Source organism: Anolis carolinensis, unplaced genomic scaffold (assembly GCF_035594765.1).
Source record: "Anolis carolinensis isolate JA03-04 unplaced genomic scaffold, rAnoCar3.1.pri scaffold_9, whole genome shotgun sequence".
In the NCBI taxonomy this organism is placed as follows: domain Eukaryota; kingdom Metazoa; phylum Chordata; class Lepidosauria; order Squamata; family Dactyloidae; genus Anolis; species Anolis carolinensis.
In genome coordinates, this window is record NW_026943820.1 from 4373475 (window position 1) to 4392692 (window position 19218).

Genomic DNA, 19218 nt, shown 5'->3' on the forward strand with positions numbered 1-19218 from the left:
TTGGGAGAGCTCTCCAAAGTAACAGTAACAGTTCCATTGCACGAAGTTTGTCAGTCTGTTCCACAAAAGCAGACTTTGGACCTTCCCTGGAAGGGAAAAAGCAAAGATAATAAAGAAGGGAGGGGGAAGAAAAAGGGAATTATCTAAAAGATTAAACTGGTGTTTCATTTTTACCCTGTTTCCCCTAAAATAAGACATCCCCAGAAAATAAGACCTAGTAGAGGTTTTGCTGGATTGCTAAATATAAGGCCTCCCCTGAAAGTAAGACCTAGCAAAGTTTTTGTTTGGAAGCATGCAGGATCAGTAAATGTACATACCATAGATTGTTTTACATGGAAATAAAGGTAGTAACAAGAAATAATAATAATAATAATAATAATAATAATACTGTTGTTTTTACATTGTTTTTAGGCATTGAATTTTTGCCTATTTACTGTAAGCTGCTTTGAGTCTCCTTGGAGAGAAAGGCGGGGTAAAAGTGATGTAAATAATAATAATAATAATAATAATAATATAACTTTATTCTTGTATCCCACCTCCATCTCCCAGAAGTGACTCAGGGCAGCTTACACAGGGACAAGCCCAACAATAACATAAATTTACATATGAACAGAAATTTAAAACAGTAATTTAAAAACAGTATAGCAATAAAATATAATATAGGCATTCTTGAAAGGATTCACAGTTTGTTTATGCTGGTTTGTGATTACAACTACTGTACAGTAGATAATAAATGTTCATTTTTAAAAAATTCAACCATAAATGTGAATTCTTCTTTGTGGAAAAATAAGACATCCCCTGAAAATAAGACCTAGCGCATCTTTTCTAATAACATAGTGGGAAATTAACTCCGTAAAAAGTTCAGTCCTTGCTGCCTAGAGAAACAGCTATGGATCGGGGCGGGAGGCAGACTGCGTTGGATAATCCAGAATGTTGGATAAGCGAATGTTGGATAAGTGAGACTCTACTGTGATGATGATGATGATGATGATGATGCAACAAATCAAGCCTGTTAGTAACTTGTGAAGGTGTGCTTTGCATGGCAAGAGGTTGGACTAGATGCCCTTTGGGGCGCCTTCCAGCTCTAACAGTGCATCTACATAGTTGAATTAATTTGGATTGACTCCTTAAAAGAAGAGAGATAATTTATTCACTAGGTACTGCTCCAGCAGGAAGGTAACAGTGCTCCATGCGGTCATGCCGGCCACATGACCTTGGAGGTGTCTATGGACAACGCTGGCTCTTCAGCTTAGAAATGGAGATGAGCACAAACACCCAGAGTCGGACACGACTGGACTTAATGTCGGGAAAACCTTGACCTTTACTTTACCAGCGGTTAGGATTTCTGGGAGTTGAAGCATGTCTACAAGCATATGGACAATCTCAACAGAAAAGAGGAAACCATGAAAATGAACAAAATCTGGCTACCAATATTTTAAAAACCCTCTAAGATCAGGGCAGTAAATAAAGAACAACACTCAGAAAACAGAGGAATTCCAGACAGGGAACAATCAGGGCCAGCTAACACCTCCCAACAAAGGAAGCAGCCAGGCCTTGAAGCTGAAAGGCCATTCAATGCTAATCAAGGTAGTCAATTGCAGCATTGACACTTTCCTCAAACAGACAAGAGTTCTTTCTTTCTCCCACTCTGGACCTTATTCCACAGATATATAAACCCCACTTGCGTAGTTTCCAACAGACCTCACAACCTCTGAGGATGCCTGCCATAGATGTGGGTGAAACGTCAGAAGAGAATGCTTCTGGAACACAGCCAGACAGTCTGGAAAACTCACAGCAACCCAGTGATTCTGGCCATGAAAGGCTTTGACAACGCAGGAAGTTTTGCATGCAAATAATCTGATATATTCAAACCTTAGTTTCTTTCCTCCATTCTTGACGGCATGAGTAATTCACTCCATTTTGAAGCAAAACAAATGTTTGGAAATATGTACATTATTGCTGTCTCTCATTGGCAGAAGAAGGAAGTTCTGAAAGAGGAACTGATAGGCTCCATCCTTCTTCCTTCAAAGGAAGGGAGAGGAAAAACCACAGATTTAAAAACACAAAATAACTTTTCTGGAAGTTTCTGGCTTCTTATTTAAGTTTTGAGATCAGAATGGACCCAATGGAGAAATTGGAGAATTTATGAGAAGCTGACTTAATAAATATGACCATTTAGTGAGGCTGCCCTAAATGCTAAGGCAAGGCGATACAACTTTATACTCTCCAAAGTTAGTTTAGACCAGGGGTCCTCAAACTTTTAAAGCAAAGGGCCGGTCTACAATCCTTCAGACTGTTGAGGGGCCAAATTATCATTTGAAAAAGAAATACGAACAAACCCCTATGCACACTGCACATGTCTTATTTGTAGTGCAAAACAACAACAATGAAAGAACAATACAATATTTAAAAATGAAAACAATCTTAACCAACATAAACCTATCAGGATTTCAATGGAAAGCGTGGGCCTGCTTCTGGCCAATGAGATAGTCCAGTTAATTAGGATTGTTGTTGTTGTGTGCCTTCAAGTCATTTCAGAATTTGGGTGAGCCTTAAGTCTAAAATTAATTATTTATTTACTTACTAAATTTATTTACTACATTTATATCCCACCCTTCTTACCCCGAAGGGGACTCAGAGCAGCTGTATGTACATACAATATATTATATTATTAGCATTGCACAATATTAGCATTATACATTACTATATTGAACTATACCACTATACTGTAATACTATATGTAATATATAACATATAATAAATATTATTATATGGTAGTAGTATTATTAATATTATAATGTATAACATTATAATATTTTTATCAATATTATATGTATATACAATATATTATATTATTAAAACTGATATAAAAATATATTATAAAACTGAGGGTGGGGGCCAGGTAAATGACCTTGGAGGGCCACATCCGGCCCCCGGGCCTTAGTTTGGGGACCCCTGGTCTAGACTCCTTAAATATAAGTGTGTCTGTTTCGGACCTTTGGACAGGCAACTCAACACAGCAAACAAGGCCAGGAATAAATTGGGAAACCTAATGGCCTGAATGAATCTGACTCCACGCACTGCCTGGCTTCTTTGTCTCTCATTGTTTTGATATGTCACAAGACCTGGCTGATCTTTAACCCTTCATTCTATGTGAAAATCACCTTTACCAGGTTAAGCAGTTGTGCATTAACCAGTCTCCATGAGAGTTGCTTGCTTATAATGGGGCCCTAGTCTTGGAAATGATTAATTTTCCTTGGGAAACAAATATTTGATGTGCAATTTTGGTAGCAAAGGGGTAGGTTATATTATGGAGTTTTTTTATCTTTTCCATCCTATATTTTGGTTTGTAATTTGCATGGGTTAGAGGTAGCATGTTAAAGCACTGAACTGCTGAAAAGGTCACAGGTTTGGATCTGGGGGGCGAGGTGAGCTCCCTATGTTAGCCCCAGCTTCTGCCAACCTAGCATTTCGAAAACATGCAAATGTGAGTATATCAATAGGTACTGCTCTGGCGGGAAGGTAACGGCGCTCCATGTAGTCATGCCGGCCACATGACCTTGGAGGTGTCTACGGACAACACCAGCTCTTTGGCTTAGAAATGGAGATGAGCACCAACCCACAGAGTGTGAGTAGATCAATAAGTACTGCTCCAGCGGTAAGGTAATGATACTCCATGTAGTCATGCCGGCCCCATGACCTTGGAGGTGTCTATGGACAACACCGGCTCTTCAGCTTAGAAATGGATGAGAACCAGCCCCCAGTGTGAGTAGATCAATAGGTACTGCTCCGGCTGGAAGATAACGGCACTCTATGGAGTCATGTCAGCCACATGACCTTGGAGGTGTCTATGGACAATGCCGGCTCTTCGGCTTAGAATGGAGATGAGCACCAACCCCCAGAGTGTGAGTAGATCAATAGGTACTGCTACAGCAGGAAGGTAACAGCGCTCCAGGTAGTCATGCCAGCTACATGACCTTGTAGGTGTCTACGGACAACGCCAGTTCTTCAGCTTAGAAATGGAGATGAGCACCAACCCCCAGTGTGAGTAGATCAATAGGTACTGTTCTGGCGGTAAGGTAACGGCGCTCCATGCAGTCATGCCAGCCACATGAGCTTGGAGGTGTCTATGGACAACGCCGGCTCTTCGGCTTAGAAATGGAGATGAGCCACAACCCACAGTGTGAGTAGATCAATAGGTACTGCTCCGGCTGGAAGATAACGGCACTCTATGGAGTCATGCCGACCACATGACCTTGGAGGTGTCTATGGACAACGCTGGCTCTTCAGCTTAGAAATGGAGATGAGCACCAACCCACAGGACATGACTGGACTTAATGTCAGGGGAAAACCTTTTGAAAATGGATTAATTTTCCCATTTATATTTTGGTTTGTAATTTGTATGCATTAGTAGTAATGGAGGTAGTAGAAGTATCCAACTTTGGTCTCTAAAAAAGAGACTCTAAGTGGCTCACAATGGGTTCTTCTTGGATGCAAATGTTGAAGGAAAAATAAATTAAGAAGTCTGTGCCGTAGAATTAAAATGGAAAGGGGTCATCAAGTGAAGCACAAGGAGATACAACACACAAGAAGATGCAACTCCAGGTTGTAACATGCCCAAAGAGGCACCCTTTTGTTGACTACTCGTCGAACGGGTTCCCAAAATGTACATTTTGGGTGTAGAAATATAACCCCAGCTGAGAATAAAGAAACAGGTGTGGTGCCCTTTTTTCATGCCATCTTCGTGCAGGTCCTCTGGAAATGCAACCTGGCCGAGGAAGATCTCTTAGCTCCTCCCCAACTTTATGGCCTGGGACAGGTGGGTTAGGCATCGCGGACGTTTGGATCTTCCCGGTCCAAAATTCCAAGGCCGCTATCAGTCTGCTCCGGGCATCAAAAGAAGGAGCCCAAGAAGAAGGTGCAGCTCTTGGCTTTGGAGACGGAGCATCATGTTCGGGCAACTGGTCACTTGTCTGATCCTCTCCCAATTTGCCCTCGGAGCAGGAGATTCCTACCTGTCAGAGGCCGAGAGAATCATGAAAGGGACACCTGTCATAGATGGGTAAGAGCACCTTCCTTTCTTCCTTTCCTCCTTCCCTTTCTCCTCTTCTTCTTCTGTTCCAGAAGCATTCTCTCCTGACATTTCGCCCACATCTATGGCAGGCATCCTCAGAGGTTGTGAGGTCCCTCACCCTGGACTTCCCACAGATATATATAAACCTTCCTTGCTTAGTTTCTCCATACCTCACAACCTCTGAGGATGCCTGCCATAGATGTGGGTGAAACGTCAGGAGAGAATGCTTCTGGAACATGTCCATATAGCCCGGAAAACATAAAACAACTCTGTGATCCTGGCCATGAAAGCCTTCGAAAACGCGTTGTGAGGTCTGTTGGAAACTAGTCAAGTGGGGTTTACTATATTGTTGAAGCATTTCATGGATGGAATCACTGTTTTGCTGTGAGTTTTCCGGCCTGTACAGCCATATCCCAGAAGCATTCTCTCCTGACGTTTCGCCCACATCTATGGCAGGCATCCTCAGAGGTTGTGAAGTCTGTTGGAAATTAGTCAAGTGGGGTTTACTATTTTGAAGTGTTTCATGGATGGAATCACTGTTTAGCTGTGAGTTTTCCGGGCTGTACGGCCATGTCCCAGAAGCATTCCCTCCTGACATTTCGCCCACATCTATGGCAGGCATCCTCAGAGGTTGTGAGATCCCTCACCCTAGACTTCCCACAGATATATATTAACCTTCCTTGCTTAGTTTGAGTTTCTCCATACCTCACAACCTCTGAGGATGCCTGCCATAGATGTGGGTGAAACGTCAGGAGAGAATGCTTCTGGAACATAGCCATACAGCCCAGAAAACATACAACAACCCTGTGATCCTGGCCATGAAAGCCTTCGACAACATGTTGTGAGGTCTGTTGGAAACTAGTCCAGTGGGGTTTACTATGTTGTTGAAGCGTTTCATGGATGGAATCCCTGTTTTGCTGTGAGTTTTCCGGGCTGTACAGCCATGTCCCAGAAGCATTCTCTCCTGACGTTTCGCCCACATCTATGGCAGGCATCCTCAGAGGTTGTGAGGTCTGTTGGAAACTAGTCAAGTGGGGTTTACTATGTTGAAGCGTTTCATGGATGGAATCACTGTCTTGCTGTGAGTTTTCCGGGCTGTACAACCATGTCCCAGAAGCATTCTCTCCTGACGTTTCGCCTACATCTATGGCAGGCATCCTCAGAGGTTGTGAGATCTGTTGGAAACTAGGCAAGTGGGGTTTACTATGTTGTTAAAGCGTTTCATGGATAGAATCCCTGTTTTGCTGTGAGTTTTCCAGGCTGTACAGCCATGTCCCAGAAGCATTCTCTCCTGACGTTTCGCCCACATCTATGGCAGGCATCCTCAGAGGTTGTGAGGTCTGTTGGAAACTAGTCAAGTGGGGTTTACTATGTTGAAGCGTTTCATGGATGGAATCACTGTCTTGCTGTGAGTTTTCCGGGCTGTACAGCCATGTCCCAGAAGCATTCTCTCCTGATGTTTCGCCCACATCTATGGCAGGCCATTTCATAGGGTTTTCATAGGAGTCCCCATTGGCTCAGCGGATTAAATTGCTGAGCTACTGAATTTACTGATCGAAAGGTCTGTGGTTCAAATCTGGAGAGTGGGGTGGGCTCCCACTGTCAGCTCCAGCTTATGCCAAACCTAGCAGTTTGAAAACATGCAAAGGTCTGCGGTTTGAATCTGGAGAGTGGGGTGAGCTCCTGCTGTCAGCTCCAGTTTATGCCAACCTAGCAATTTGAAAACATGCCAATGTGAGTAGATCAATAGGTACTGCTCCAGCGGGAAGATAACGGCTTGTGCCAAACCTAGCAGTTTGAAAACATGCAAAGGTCTGCGGTTCAAATCCGTAGAGTGGGGTGAGCTCCCGCTGTCAGCCCCAGCGTATGCCAACCTAGCAGTTTGAAAACATGCCAATGTGAGTAGATCAATAGGTACTGCTTTGGCAGGAAGATAACGGCTTATGCCAAACCTAGCAGTTTGAAAACATGCAAAGGTCTGTGGTTCGAATCCGTAGAGTGGGGTGAGCTCCCGCTGTCAGCTCCAGCTTATGCCAAACCTAGCAGTTTGAAAACATGCAAAGGTCTGCGGTTTGAATCCGGAGAGCGGGGTAAGCTCCCGCTGTCAGCTTCAGCTTCTGCCAACCTAGTTTGAAAACATGCTAATGTGAGTAGATCAATAGGTAATAGCCTACATGCTGGCTACATGACCTTGGAGGTGTCTATGGACAATGCCGGCTCTTCGGCTTAGAAATGGAGATGAGCACCAACCCACAGAGTTAGACACGACTGGATTTAATGTCAGGGAAAAACCTTTTTTACCTTTACTTAGGGTTTGCCAAAAGTCCAGATTGTGGGATTGTGGGCACCGAAGTGCCATTTGTGAGCAAGAGAGCCTCCGGGCAGGGAGGGAAACAAAGGCAAAAGCAAGAACCCCGAGGCCGGCAGCCAAGAAAGCCACATCTGTGAAAGAGTGCATTGATGCATGGAGACCGACACGGTGGTTTTATACATTTGCTGATCATAAAAAGCCCATAAAGAACAGGTTGGACTGAACTTTGGCTCGGCATAATTGTCCCAAAGCATGAAAGCCGATTACACGATGAGCCAAATAACCCAGGAATAAAACTTTATGGCTGAGAACTTGGTATCTTTGGAAATCGTTCCTTCCTCGCCTTCCCATCTTTTCAAACCACATCCAGACTTCTTCGTATTATTATTATTATTATTATTTTGCGCTCTGAGAAATGGGATTTGCACGCCAGGCTTGTTTGGGATTAAGTCCCCTCGGCTTCGATAAGGCTTTCTCCGTTATCAGTGTGCTTATAAACATTTCTTGTTTGCAAAGCAAACCATCCCCGGGCTTTCCAAAGCGGCTTTCGGAAATGATACGGCCTCCTACTGAGAAAATAACATACTGAAATTTAGTCTATTCTTTACGAAATCCCTTCTTCCAAGCGAAAAAAGTTCGCTTTGGACTATAGGACCCAGAAGGCACCAAACAGCATGGTCGATGGGGATTGTAATACTGGAATCTAGGCTGTTATCCATGGGAATCCTTTGAAGGGATCAGAAAAGCTAGCTTTGGACTACAGCTCCCATCATCATCATCGTCATCGTCATCGTCATCATCATCTAATAGCTTTGGACTACAGCTCCCATCATCATCATCATCATCATCATCATCATCATGATCTAATAGCTTTGGACTACAACTCCCATCATCATCATCATCATCATCATCATTGTCATCATCATCTAATAGCTTTGGACTGCAGCTCCCATCATCATCATCATCATCGAATAGCTTTGGACTACAGCTTCCATCATCATCATCATCATCATCATCATCATCATCATCATCTAATAGCTTTGGACTACAGCTCCCATCATCATCGTCATCGTCATCATCATCATCATCATCATCATGATCTAATAGCTTTGGACTACAGCTCTCATCATCCTCATCCTCATCACCAGCTAATAGCTTTGGACTACAGCCCCCATCATCATCATTATTGAATAGCTTTGGACTACAACTCCCATCATCATCATCATCACAATCTAATAGCTTTGGACTACAGCTCCCATCATCATCATCATCATCATCATGATCTAATAACTTTGGACTACAGCTCCCATCATCATCATCATCACCATCTAATAGCTTTGGACTACAGCTCCCATCATCATCATCATCACCATGATCTAATAGCTTTGGATTACAGCCCCCATCATTATCATCATCATCATAATCATCATCATCTAATAGCTTTGGACTACAGCTCCCATCATCATCATCATAATCATCATCATCTAATAGCTTTGGACTACAGCTCCCATCATAATCATTATCACCATGATCTAATAGCTTTGGATTACAGCTCCCATCATCGTCATCATCATGATCTAATAACCTTGGACTACAGCTCCCATTACCATCATCGTCGTTGTCATCATCATCTAATAGTTTTGGACTACAGCCCCCATCATCATCATCATGATCTAATAGCTTTGGACTACAGCTCCCATCATCATCATCATCACAATCTAATAGTTTTGGACTACAGCTCCCATCATCATCATCATCATCTAATAGCTTTGGACTACAGCCCCCATCATAATTGTTATCGTCATGATCTAATAGCTTTGGACTACAGCTCCCATCATCATCATCATCAGCATGATCTAATAACTTTTCCCAAAATCCACCAATCAGCATTGTCACTGGGAACTGCAGCCCAAAAACAAGCCATTCCCAAGTTCTGGGTGAGAATTAGATTTCCAAGACGAGCAGAGCCGGCCCTAGGTAATTTTCAAGTGTAGGCGAACAGAATTTTGGCACCCCCCCCCCAAACCAATCACTGAAAAATAAAAGCGTTGGATAAGCGAATATGTTGGATAATAAGGAGGGATTAAGGAAAAGCCTATTAAACATCAAATTACATTAAGATTTTACAAACTAAGCACCAAAACATTATGTTTTACAAGAAATCAACAGAAAAAGCAGTCTCGACTGCGCCCCCGTATGTTTTGCGCCCCAAGCGACCGCTTAATTCGCCTCATTGTTGGACCGGCTCTGAAGACGAGTTATGCAGAAGGAATATAGCAGATATGGGTCTGATTCCAGTTTGGGTCTGGGCATCTTTGCCTATAGAAGCATGTAGACATTTCCCCTTGATGTGGAATGCTTGTATCCACTTCCATGCTTCCAAAGTGACCATTGCATATGGTCACTTTTGTGCATGAGATGGGCATGAGATGCATTTACTTCCTTGCTCAATGGGATTTGGTTCTCCTCCTTTCCAGGCACAACGACCTTCCGTGGCAGCTGCTCTTACATTTCAACAACCAGCTCTCCTTGAAGTCGGCGAACTTGACCCAACTGAACAAGACGCACACCAACATCCCGAAACTGCGCCTGGGACACGTGGGAGCGCAGGTGAGTGGCTTGGAGCATCATCCATATCATAATAATGGAATAATAATAATAATAATAATAATAATAATAACAACAACAACAATACTCCACTTTTGTCTCTTATTGAAGACACAAAGCTGTAGGTCCTCCATCCAGGCCACTTTGAATATTGCGATGTTTGCCAATCTTCCTAGCAGCTCGTTCCCTAAATGTAACGCTTACACACACAAAAGCAATATGGTGCTCTCACTTTGCTTGGCTTCCTCTCTTTCAGTTCTGGGCCGCCTACGTTCCCTGCGAAACCCAGAACAAGGATGCCGTGAAGCGGACCTTGGAGCAGATTGACGTTGTTCACCGCATGTGCCAGCTCTACCCAGAGGCCTTTGAGTGTGTCACCGACAGCGCAGGTAAGGAAGGTGCTTTGGGGAGGAAAGAAGCAGCGTTTCCCTCCCTCTTTTTGCAGCTGATATCTGGGCACCTGGATGCGCCTCAACTGCGCCCCTTAGAGGATGGTGCCTTCAGCAAATGCATAATTCGCTTACCGCTTGAGCCGCCCCTGGCCTCCGCACTTCTGGACCCATTTATGCATTGCAAATAGCATAGAAGAGGGGATCTGTAATGAAGTATCAATTTTTGGTTTACAGATCTTATGTTTAATTGTATGTTTGTGTTTTAAAAGGGTAAGTATTACAGTTATTGCTTCTCTGCACTCAGAGGCTGGTTGCCATGGAGAAGTAGGCGGAGCCAACTGCTGTTTTGTTTTTGTTTTTTAATAAATTTTTATTAAAGTCATTTGCCAAGGGGTGTGAATCACATCGACCATTATACACAGTGAAGGAGATAACATGGGGGATAACATGGAGGTAAGAAAAAAATATATAGGAGGTTAGGGGAAATCTATTAATCGAAACCCTACATCAGGAAACAAAAGGAAAAAGAAAAAGAGGACAGAAACAGAAAACAGAAAGCAAAAAACAAAAAATCAGAACATCACTTAAATACTAACAGTTATCACATATAATTAAAATTGACTTCCATCAGATGTGTGTTGTTATGTATCGTATTCATTTGGTATAAACTATACCCTTGTATTTCCTCTCCGACTGCCGTTTTGTTGAAGAAGTGCAGAGTTTAAAAAAGGAATTCAGTCTGTGCTCTGATGAGGCACAGGGAAGAATGATCCTAGGTTGAGGGGATCAAGGGAGACTCAATTGTTCATTTTGGGTCGGATTAAAATAAGTTTGGTGACTTATTTTATGTAGTCTGTGTCCTAGTAAGGAACAGAGAGTCTGTGATTGTATATCACAAGGGTGACTATGGTTTGAAAGTGGCAGAGGATGAAGTTCTGACTACTTTAAGTTAAAGAAGTGACACTTAGGGAGTTTGACTCATCTTATTCTAATATTGTAACTGTTAATGAAAATGCCTCTAAGTGAGAATTGTAACCACTAAGCTCTGTGACAGAATAAACTTGTTATTGTTCCTCCAACATCTAAGCCCATGTCGCATATATTATAAACTAAGTTACGCTACCATCTAAAGTGAAAAAGAAGAAGGGAAAGAAAAAGTAAAAGGTGTCCTCTCTGAGTCTTTGGTGGTTGCATCTTCGCAAACTAGTGGCAGCGGTGGGATAAAAAGATCCCCCCTTGCCTGAAAGAAACTTAGACGAATTGGTGGCAGTTGTTGATAGTCCCCTTTACAGGATCATACCTGCCAGTGGATTATATCTACCTCTTGGAGGATCAATTCACCTTTTCTTGACCTGGGGACTCTCTTTTCGCAGGCATCAGGAGGGCCTTTGATGCCGGCCGGGTGGCCAGCCTGATTGGGGTGGAGGGTGGCCACTCCATCGACAGCAGCATGGCCGTCCTGCGCACCTTCTACCTGCTGGGCGTCCGATACATGACCCTGACCCACAGCTGCAACACTCCTTGGTAAGAGGGCAAGGTTGCCGCTCGCATGGATCGGAGTTTGACAAAAGCGCTGGCACATTCGGCACATGGCTTTGTGCAGACTTTGCCTTTTAAAAGATACTTTCCAAGGGGCTTCAAAATATACAGGACCTTGGACAACACATCTAAGCCTGTTAAAACCTGAGATAGAAGACATCTCTCCATCAGGGCAAGCATCATATGGATAGATGCATGATGCTTCCTTCTCTGGACGGCAAAAAGTGCCACCGTTCTCATGCCTCTCTCATTTGGCACATTCTTCCTTCTTCAGGGCGGATAACTGGCTCGTGGACACCAAAGAGGAAAAGCCTGTCCATCACGGCCTGACCGAATTTGGGAAGGTGAGTGCAGACTCAGAGGAGAGAAGGTTGCTTTCCTGCCGAGGCATCAGGACTTCAAGACGAAGGAGATATTTATGAGCACATATTTATTGCACAAATTGGAGGATTTTCAGGATGCGTGCGCTGCACTTTCATCTGCGTCATGCTTTTAAAAGTGATTTCATAAGGTTTTAACGCGATTATCCCATTTAAATTTTACCATCAGCTTTGTATGTTCTGCAATTATGAGTATGTTGTCTGTACGTACGGATGCAACATGGATATGTATCCACAAAGGGTTTGGTTCCAGGACACCCAAATCCATGGATGCTCAAGTTCTGTTATTTATTTATTTTATTTATTTATTTACAACATTTATACCCCGCCCTTCTCACCCGAGGGGACTCAGGGCGGCTTACAAAAATTTAATGTCCAAAATACAATCATAAAAACAAAACAATATAAACAAATCCATTAAAAACATTGTTAAAACACATAATAAAAACCTTAAAATGTATATATAATTAATTCCATTGTTATATACAATGGTTGAGTAAAATGGCATGATCCCTTATATAAAAATGGTGAAATCAAACTTTGCTTTTTGGAATTGAAGATATATATATATATATTTACACACACACACACCACACACTAGCTGTGCCCGGTCACGTGTTGCTGTGGCGAAATGTGATGGTATGGGAAATAAAGTACTGAGGATTCTGGGTTATATAGCTATGTGGAAAGGCCTTGAGTCTACATTGCCATATAATCCAGTTCAAATAAGATAATCTGTATTTTATAAGCAGTATGGAAGAGGCCTAAGTGAACCTTGCCTGTGGCTGAGGGGGTTGCTATGACATGAAGGGGGTAGGGCCTAAAGGGGGTGTGGCCTACCCTTCTGACTGGCAGCTGGGGGAGAACGGCTCTTCCTTGTCCTCTGCAATTCGAACTTTTTTTTAAAGTATGTATGAAAGTATGTATGTATGAAAGACATACATTGGATGACTATGTCTTTTGTGGCCAAATTTGGTGCGATTTGGTTCAGTGGTTTTGTTGTTTATCCATGGGAAAAATGCACACACACACACACACACACACATATATATATATATATATATATATATATATATATTAGCTTTGCCCGGCCACGCGTTGCTTTGGCTTATGGGAATCCTTTGTTGGCCAGATGGAATAGCAGTGAATAGCCTTGCAGTCTCAAAGCCTGGCTGTTTTCTGGAGTAGCTGGAGCTTTTTGTTGTATGAACGTAGAGGCATGGATGAGAGGTTGTGTTGCCAAGTTTAGTGTTTCTGGGATGTGTAGTTTTGTTGTTTTGTCCTAGACCGAAATTTCATTACCCTTTTATATATATAGATACACACACACACATATACCTCTTAAGATGCTATTAGCCACAGATGCAGGCAAAACGTCAGGATAGAATGCTGCTGAAACATGGCCATACAGCCCAAAAAACTCACAGCAGTTCAGTGATTCTGGCGGAGCCCCCGTGACGCAATGGGTTAAACCCTTGTGCCTGCAAGACTGCTGACTGAAAGGTCAGCGGTTCGAATCCAGGGAGTGGAGTGAGCTCCCATCTGTCAGCTCTAGCTCTCCAAGTGTTGTCGACCGCGTTTTAGGGGATCGGGTCCCTTGAGGAGAGACCCGATCCGGTTCAGGTTGTATTCGGCTCATATTTTCCTATTGGCTCCGCCAAGGTCCGTTCTCTCAGGACCGGATCGGGTCTCTCCTTAAGGGCCCGATCCCCTAAAACGCAGTCGACAACACAAGGAGGGACATGAGAGAAGTTGCCCACAGGATGGTAAAACATCAAACATCTAGGTGTCCCCTGGGCAACGTCCTTGCAGATGGCCAATTCTCTCACAGTTTCTCAAGTCACACAAAAAGTGATTCTGGCCACGAAAGCCTCCAACCGCACACTTTCTCGCGTTGCTCTTCCCTGCAGAAAGTGATCAAGGAAATGAACCGCCTGGGCATGATGGTGGACCTGGCCCACGTCTCGGTGGAAACCATGGACGCGGCGCTGGACATCTCCGAGGCCCCGGTGGTCTTCAGCCACTCCTCCGCCTACGCCATCTGCAATCATCAGCGCAACGTGCCGGACAGCGTGCTCCTCAAAGTGGTGAGCAGAAACACACAAGCCCTTGGTGATGCCTTCCTGGGGCGGGACGAGACAAAGCCAAAAGGGTTGCGATCCATATTTTGACCTTCAGCTTCTCATCACCAATAACTAGACCAGAGGTCCCCAAACTAAGGCCCGGGGGCCGGATGCGGCCACCGAGGTCATTTACCTGGCCCCCGCCCTCAGTTTTATAATATAATACATTGTATATACATATAATATTGATAATAATATTATAATGTAATACAATATAACACTAACAATAATAACATATAATAATATTAATTATATATTCTATATTACACATAATATTACTAATAATATTACAGTATAGTGGTATAGTTCAATATAGTAATATATAATGCTAATATTGTGCTATGCTAATAATATAAGGGCTCGGGCTGTGGCGCAGGCTGGAGAGCAGCTGTAATGAATCACTGCAATGAATCACTCTGGCTAGGAGGTCATGAGTTCGAGGCCCGCTCGGAGCCTATGTTTGTCTGTCTTTGTTCTATGTTAAAAGGCATTGAATGTATGTATTTTTATCCTTTACTATTTTATCTTGTAAATCGCCTAGAGCATCTTGGATGGAGGCCGATTAATAAGTAATTAAATGATGAAGATGATAATGATGATGTTTGCCTATATGTGTAATGTGATCCGTCCTGAGTCCCCTTCGGGGTGAGAAGGGCGGAATATAAATGCTGTAAATAAATAATAAATATAATATATTGTATGTACATATAATTTGTATGCCACTCTGAGTCCCCTTCGGGGTGAGAAGGGTGTGATACAAATGTAGTAAATAAATGCAGTAAATAAATAAATAATAAATAAATACATTTTAGACTTAGGCTCGCCCAAAGTCTGAAATGACTTGAAGGCACACAACAACAACAACAACAACAACAACAACAACAACAACAATCCTAATTAACTTCACTATCTCACTGGCCAGAAGCAGGAGCACTCTTCCCATTGAAATCCTGCTAAATGTATGTTGGGTTAAAATTGTTTTTATTTTTAAATATTGTATTGTTCTTTCATTGTTGTTGTTATTGCACTACAAATAAGACATGTGCAGTATGCATAGGAATTTGTATTTTTTTTCCAAATGATAATCCGGCCCCTCAACAGTCTGAAGGATTGTGGACCGGTCCTCGGATTAAAAAGTTTGAGGACCCCTGAACTAGACTTTAAGAGAGAACGGGGAAGGAATCCATGCCAAATCTGGACCACCGAAGGATATCATCATGGAGAAAGAAGCAATCTTGGTCCGTAACCCCAAGATATTTCATGGCCTGGGGTTAAGATGGCACCTCTCCATTCCAACCATAGATTGGCATCTAGGATAGTATTCCAGCCATAGAGGTTGGCATCCTCTACCTCACCTGAAGGCAGCCAACTATCTCCATAAGTGATGGACCTCCTGGCTTGGTCCTCCAACAGAAGAGCAATGGGGAAAATACTATCATATTTTCCATTCAGTGGCCATTGGTGGCTCCACATTGGGTTTTATTCCAGGTTAAAGGAGCTATCCAATGTTCTGAACCTCTTTGAGGAGACCAGGGCTCAGTTCCTCATGTTCAGAAGATCCATCATGGTGCTGTAGCTTGAGCACCAGAGACCAAGGTTCAATTCGCTGCTTGGCCGTGGAAATTCCTTGGATGTCTTTAGGCGAGTCACACACTCTCAGCCCTAGAAAACCCTACGATAAGGTCACCATAATAGGAAATGGCTTGAAGGCACACAACAGCATTCAGACTAAATCCCAGAATAGCTTGAGTCTTCCACCACTAATACTTAATATCAGTGGCTAATGCAAGTAGGTAAACAAGAGAGGACGCGGAACAAAGCAATGCCTAAAGCAAACCATTTCTTTCTTACCTCACCACCTCTGAGGATGCCTGCCATAGATGTGGGCAAAACGTCAGGAGAGAATGCTTCTGGAACATGGCCAGACAGCCTGAAAGACTCACAGCAACCCAGTGATTCCGGCCATGAAAGCCTTCGAGAATACATTCCTTTTTGGACCAAGACGGAGGCAAGAGGGGTCTTCCGAGGCTCAATGTGTTGTCTTCTTTTCAGAACAAGACCGAGAGCCTCGTGATGGTGAACTTCTACAATGACTACGTTTCCTGCAGTCACAACGCCAACCTCTCACAGGTAGCAGGTGAGTCCGGCACAGGTGAATGGGAAAGTTTGGGATCGAGACCTCCAAAAGACTGACTTGTCATCCATTCCGTTCACTTACAGATCATTTGGACCACGTCAAACGCATCGCTGGGCCAGGCGCCGTTGGCTTCGGAGGAGACTATGACGGTGTTTCCAGGTATAAGGAGATAAATGTGTGTTTTGGGGGTTCACATGTTGTATGCCAGGTCTAGTTTGGGCCAGCCCAAAGATTTTGTTCAGGCTTAAGGTCAAAATCCTATCAGAAAACCTAGTGAGTCTTGGCAACTTCCACTTTATTTTACTTATATACACTTTCTCTGAAGGCAACTTCTTCTTGTGTGTCTTCAAGTCAGTCTTGACTTATGGTGACCCCATCATGGGACTTCGTAGGGCTGAGGGAGTGTGACTCACCCCGGATCAACATGGGTGACGAACAAGGAATCAAACTGTTCTAGGATGAAAGCAATAAATATTCAAGACAATATATGACATTGGGGTTCATTGGTGGTCTCCCACCCACGTGTTAATCAGAGCTGACCCAGCTTAGCTTCCAAGATGAGATAGCATCTATAGTAGGAGTTGCTTAATGCATGCGTAATATAACTCCACCAGCAGATATATACTCAATGCAGCAGTTTCAGATATTTACTCCTGAGTAGTCTCCATCCCACGTGGTTATGGAGGTTCCGTCTATTAGGAAGTGTCCCTGAAGGAAAGCCCAACGGTCTTCACTGGGTCCTCTCTGGGTCTTCTCGCAGGCTCCCCGATGGCCTGAAGGACGTCTCCGGATACCCAAACTTGGTGGCGGAGCTGCTGAGACGGAACTGGACGGAGGAGGAGGTCAGAGGGGCTTTGGCCGAAAACCTGCTGAGGGTCCTCCGGGAAGTGGAGAAGGTGAGGCTCCAAAAGGGTCCGTGAAGGTGACCCTCAACCCCTCCAGCATCCCAAAATCAACCTTTCTCCTTGGGTATATTGGGATCCCTGGAAGCCTCCGGAGCAACGACTTGTAACTCGGTGGCCATTAAAAAAGCATCCAGTCTAGACATCTCCCTGAAGTTGGGGATGATGTTTTCACTGGAGATCCTCCATTGGTTGGACTCCAAGGCTCGTGGAGTTCTTTCTTCCTATGCCATGATCCACGGATTCCTGTCTTCCATGCCCATGGTCCCTGGGGTCTCCATGCTCCATTGGATCCCTTCCATGGTGCATTGCACCCCTTCCATTTTCATGGAGTCCCTTCCAACGCCATGGCCCGTAGAGTTCCTTCTTCCAACTCCATGGAGTTCCTTCTTCATGTGGTCCCTTCCAACGCCATGGTTTATGGAAGCCCTTCAATACTCACAGTCCATGGAAGTCCCTTCCTACTCAATGGTACATGGGTTCCTTCCAACTCAATGGTTCCTGTGGTCTCTTCCAAACCCATGAAGTTCTTTCTTCTAATCCCTGCTCCATGGTGGTCCCTTCCAATGCCATGGTTTATGGAAGCCCTTCAATACTCACAGTCCATGGAAGTCCCTTCCTACTCAGTGGTCCATGGGTTCCTTCCTTTCAACTCAATGGTTCTTGATGTCTCTTCCAAACCCATGAAGTTCTTTCTTCTAACTCCATGCTCCATGTAGTCCTTTCCAATGCCATGGTCCATGGGTTCATTCCTTCCAACTCAATGGTTCCTGAGGTCTCTTTCAAACCCATGAAGTTCTTTCTTCTAACTTCATGCTCCATGGTAGTCCCTTCCAACACCATGGTTCATGGAAGCCCTTCAATTTTCACAGTCCATAGGAGTCCCTTCCTATTCAATGGTGCATGGGTTCATTCCTTCCAACTCAATGGTTCCTGTGGTCTCTTCCAAAGCCATGAAGTTCTTTCTTCTAACTCCATGCTCCATGTAGTCCTTTCCAATGCCATGGACCATGGGTTCATTCCTTCCAACTCAATGGTTCTTGAGGTCTCTCCCAAACCCATGAAGTTCTTTCTTCTAACTCCATGCTCCATGTAGTCCTTTTCAATGCCATGGTCCATGGGTTCATTCCTTCCAACTCAGTGGTTCCTGTGGTCTCTTCCAAACCCATGAAGTTCTTTCTTCTAACTCCATGCTCCATGTAGTCCTTTCCAATGCCATGGTCCATGGGTTCATTCCTTCCTACTCAGTGGTTCCTGAGGTCTCTTCCAAACCCATGAACTTCCTTCTTCCAACTCCATGGTCCATGGTTTCCTTTCTTCCAACTTAATAGTCCCTGGGGTCTCTTCCAAAACCATTGAGTTCCTTCTTCCATGTTCCATGTAGTCTCTTCCAGTGCCATAGCCCATGGAAGCCCATCAGTTTCTGTGGTGAACCCTTCCAATGCCATTGTTCATGGAAGCACAACTGAGATCCCTTCCAATGCAACCTCCATCCTCTTAACCCTTCCAATACCTTTACCCACAGATGACCTCAATTCCGTCTTCCTTCCCAGGTCCGGGATAAGAAGGCCCAAAATGCCGAGGCTCCGAACGACGATCCCATCGATTTCAAGGATATCCAAGGGGAATGCCGAACTGCCTATGGCTACTCAAACAAGGGTGACCATCCCAGGCTCCGACCCATTGTCCTCGTCTTCCTTCTCTCGTTCCTATTTCTCCTCTAGGAAACCCGACAAAGGAGAGGAGGAGAGTA

The 19218-nt window shown here is 43.9% G+C and overlaps 1 protein-coding gene across 1 annotated transcript in view; it reads left to right on the plus strand.

Annotated features, from left to right (window-relative positions):
- Positions 1 to 4697: 4697 nt before the first annotated feature.
- dpep1 (dipeptidase 1) overlaps positions 4698 to 19218 on the plus strand; it is a 15632-nt gene continuing 1111 nt past the window's right edge. The window contains exons 1-10 of the mRNA XM_008120650.3: positions 4698 to 5062; positions 9863 to 9995; positions 10249 to 10381; positions 11758 to 11908; positions 12198 to 12267; positions 14214 to 14390; positions 16479 to 16563; positions 16647 to 16722; positions 17324 to 17459; positions 19019 to 19218. The exon at positions 19019 to 19218 is cut by the window's right edge and continues 1111 nt beyond it. Coding sequence (XP_008118857.1) covers positions 4806 to 5062; positions 9863 to 9995; positions 10249 to 10381; positions 11758 to 11908; positions 12198 to 12267; positions 14214 to 14390; positions 16479 to 16563; positions 16647 to 16722; positions 17324 to 17459; positions 19019 to 19189 — 1389 coding nt within the window. The 5' untranslated portion in view covers positions 4698 to 4805 and the 3' untranslated portion in view covers positions 19190 to 19218. The remainder of the gene's footprint in view (positions 5063 to 9862; positions 9996 to 10248; positions 10382 to 11757; positions 11909 to 12197; positions 12268 to 14213; positions 14391 to 16478; positions 16564 to 16646; positions 16723 to 17323; positions 17460 to 19018) is intronic.